Here is a 3,962-nt window from a genome sequence, read left to right on the forward strand (position 1 = left end):
AGACTTATTTGTAACCAGCTGGAAATATTATATTAAATATTATTATAAAATTCAGATGAATTCTGGTTGTAAACAAAATCTCAGGTTTCCCAAAAACACTGGAACAGGAATTCTAGACTTGAATGTTGGAGGAATATCAGCTTTTATTTTTAAACATTGTTAATATTATTTATTACTTACTTATACCAGAAGGAAATGTGAATAGAATAAAGAGCAGGTTAACTTTATCAAAATGAGTCATGTAATCTTTTATTTAAAATGTGTTAGAATGTGTTTTTATTTTTATTTAATATGAGTAAATGATACAAGACCCGCCTGTTTCGTCTGTTATCAGAACATAAATAATAGATCTGACTGGTTTCTATTCTCTGGTTGATTATCATTCTACTCTGGAGAGATTTCTGTTTTTCATATTGAGAGCAAACAAACATTTTATATTTCTCTTGGTGTCTTATGTTGTGATTGACCAGAATAAATAATGTGGAGCGTGTTGTTACTGTGTGTGCGTGTGCGTGTGTGTGTGTGTGTGTGTGTGTGTGCGTGTGTGTGTGTGTGTGCGTGTGCGTGTGTGTGTGTGTGTGTGTGTGCGTGTGTGTGTGTGTGTGTGTGTGTGTGCAGGCTGAGGCGCTGCAGGACCTGCTGCAGGAGGCGGACAGCAGGATAGGACTGTCAGTGGAGAAGAAAGCCAGCGTCATCCCCCGGGTGAGGAGCCGATCGATCACAAAACATATTGATCACTTCAATCTATTCATCCACTCGTTTACTGTATTTCTTCATTTATTTACTGACTGACATGTTTACTCTCAGTTGCTTACTTACTTATTTACTTACTGACTTACTTTATTGCCTATTTATTTATTTATTTGTTTGTTTGTTTATTAACTCAGGATTTTTTAAGTGTAAAAAGTGTGTAAAAAAAATCTCATTTTAAAATAGATTTTATTAGTTGTTTTTACATCTTTTTCTAAAGCAATTTATAAACAGATTTGTTTAATGTAGCAACAACTTGTCGTCTCAACAGAATTGAACAGATGGTTAATTTCTGTCTGTTTCTGACTGAACTGATCATTTCATCACTGATCCATCTGACTGATTTAGTGTTTAGATAATGTCAGCTTGTTAGCTAGCTAACCATAGCATCTGGTCAGCTAACATCACTGTCTTGTTGTTAACACATCTGATTAGCACACTAGCTAACGTAGCTAGCAGCAGCTAGCGTTAGCGTGTTCACATTAACATCGGTGTGTTTGCCGGCTAGTTAGCTAGCTAACAGTTTGTTCAGGTTAACTGAGCTGACTCTTCTCAAGCTACAACTCAGAGTGTTTTGGAGTAGAGACTAGGGCTAAAGACAAGACAGTTTACTGAGTCACAGTAACCAAATCTGGAATAAAGTCACCAGACTTTTGGGAGCTAATCCAGTGACGTGGTTCAGATGGTTAAAGTGACCTCAGGACGTCAGACTTCACAGTTTCAATTTAATAGTGTTTATTTGAATAGAAACATTGCAGATACACATAGAACATAAAAAAAATAGTCTGATCACACTAGTGACAGATCATAACATTTAGTTAATTTGCAGTGTTCGTCCTGGAATCTGACAGAAATGACTCGCCTGCTTAGTAATTTATAGAAGAAACGTATTTACATGCTGTCCAGAAAAATCAACTGTTCACACTGATCACTTTACTGAGAATGTTACTGATGAACCAATCTCTCTCTCTCTCTCTCTCCCTCCCTCTCTCTCTCTCTCTCTCTCTCTCTCTCTCTCTCTCTCTCTCTCTCTCTCTCCCTCCCTCTCTCTCTCTCTCTCTCTCTCTCTCTCTCTCTCAGTGTGATGTGGGCGAGCGATGTGCGATGAAACACGGTCCTCGTATCGGCCGGCTGTGCGACTGTCTGAGAGGAACCGCCTGCAACACCTTCTTCCTGCGCTGTTACTGAACACACACACACACACACACACACACACACACACACACACACACACACACACCCCTCTGGACCGTGTCGAGCGTCCCTCTGCATGTGTTTGGTCTTTGTTTTCTTCATGTGGATTTAGCCTGTAGCTGCTGCAGCGTCTGCACCACAGATTCATTTATTTTTGTTAAATAAAGAATCTTCATAGTTTCACGGCTCCGAACCTGCTTCCTTACTGTGATGCACTTCCTGTTGGAACAGGATGTTGGGGGGCGGGGCTTAACGCAGGGAGGGCTCAGTCAGAAGTGTAAACCGATGGGAGATCAGTTAGGGAGAGAAAGGCAGTTTGATTGGATGGGAGGGGCAGAGGGGGCGGGACTGTTCAAAAATCTGTGATGTTTTATTGGTTGGAGTTTTTATTTCCTCTTCCTGGTGCAGTGTGATGTCACTGTTAAAGACACTCTGATTAGGAATGAGATTTGGATATAAAAATACAAGAAAATAATTTGGTTATTTTGGGGGGGAATTTAGTATTTAACAGGTGAATATTTTGACACGGAAAATTTACTATCAAGGTGAAAAAGTCATTTTTCATTTCACTGTGACTTTAAAATCTAGAAGAATTCCAGCTGTAAATGATTCAGTTCTCCGACACTCTGATGTCTCTGATGTCTCTCAGAGCTCCTCAGCGCTCTGCAGAGTTTTTAGCAGATTATTATTATTTATTTTTATTATTATTATTATTATTATAAGCGTCTGAATATCATCTGCAGACGGACAGAAGGTTCGATCATCAGAGAAACTTCCAGCTGCCTGGAAACTCTGACTGGGACGCTTCCTGTTCGTGGGATAAATCTTGCATATTTATGAAAACTATTTTAATATTTTATTTTCATACATGATCATGTCTGAGTGAATAGCATCATTATGTGTTAAAGCAACTGTCATTTATTTATAAAATAAGATGAACATCAAAACCCAGTTTCTCCCCCGGACGATTTTCATCACATCAAACTTCTAATGAGACAAAAAAAATAATAATAATAAAATGAGCTTATTCATAAATTCTATTCTTTTATGTAGAGGAAATACACATAAAACACATTTTATTAGTGTGTTGAAACAGAACCCGGAACAGAAAGTGAGTTTTGAGAGACAGAAGCCTCAGCAGCTGGTTGAGTAATCGATGATGACCGGTATTGATCAGTGATATCAGATATATTCTGGCCTGTTTGTGACATGAAGCTGGTCAGAGTTCAGACTGGATTCTTTTCACTGGAAACATTAGAAACGACAAAATAAAGTGCAGAAACAAAGTAAAGTCAGATTCCTCTTCTCTCTGTGAATGGATCCACAGTTTGTCAGTTTCTGTTGATCCAGATTCTGTTGATCCAGATTCTGTTGATCCAGTTTCTGTTGATCCAGATTCTGTTGATCCAGATTCTGTTGATCCAGTTTCTGTTGATCCAGTTTCTGTTGATCCAGTTTCTGTTGATCCAGTTTCTGTTGATCCAGTTTCTGTTGCTGATGGAGAGACACAATCTGTTCTGTGATGGATGGATTTAAAATGGACTGAAGGACAAAACTGCAGGAGAAAGTACACAAAGTACATAAAAAGTACACAAAAAAAGCTACTCAAGTACAGTAACAGGAGTAAATGTAATTAGTTACTTCCAGTCTTGCCTATAGGACAAGAAACACCAGATTTACGGCCTTTAATGTGTTTTAATGTCATCAAGTACGACATGTGGAACCTGGGATCAAGTTTTCCAGGAAGGATTTTGAGTAAAAAACAAATTTAAAAAAGTAAAAATGTAGCATTTTCATGGCATTTATTGGTAAATGGGTGTGACACTAACGAACTAACGAGGTGAAACATTTATTCTGCGTCATTTGGACTTTCATAAATCCAAAAATACTTCACAGAGCGACAAAGGAGGCAAATACAGAGAAACACGCAGAGAAGAAAGACATCACAAACCTCATATGAGCCCAGGCCGTGTGTGTGTGTGTGTGTGTGTGTGTGTGTGTGTGTGTGTGTGAGTGTG

At 38.5% G+C, this 3,962-nt stretch overlaps 1 protein-coding gene across 1 annotated transcript in view; it reads left to right on the forward strand.

Moving 5' to 3' along the window:
- cart4 (cocaine- and amphetamine-regulated transcript 4) overlaps positions 1–1,938 on the forward strand; it is a 2,944-nt gene extending 1,006 nt beyond the window's left edge. Inside the window, exons 2-3 of the mRNA XM_071922287.2 lie at positions 619–702; positions 1,831–1,938. Coding sequence (XP_071778388.1) covers positions 619–702; positions 1,831–1,938 — 192 coding nt within the window. The remainder of the gene's footprint in view (positions 1–618; positions 703–1,830) is intronic.
- Positions 1,939–3,962: the final 2,024 nt, after the last annotated feature.

This window comes from Centroberyx gerrardi, chromosome 19 (assembly GCF_048128805.1).
Source record: "Centroberyx gerrardi isolate f3 chromosome 19, fCenGer3.hap1.cur.20231027, whole genome shotgun sequence".
Taxonomy (NCBI): Eukaryota; Metazoa; Chordata; class Actinopteri; order Beryciformes; family Berycidae; genus Centroberyx; species Centroberyx gerrardi.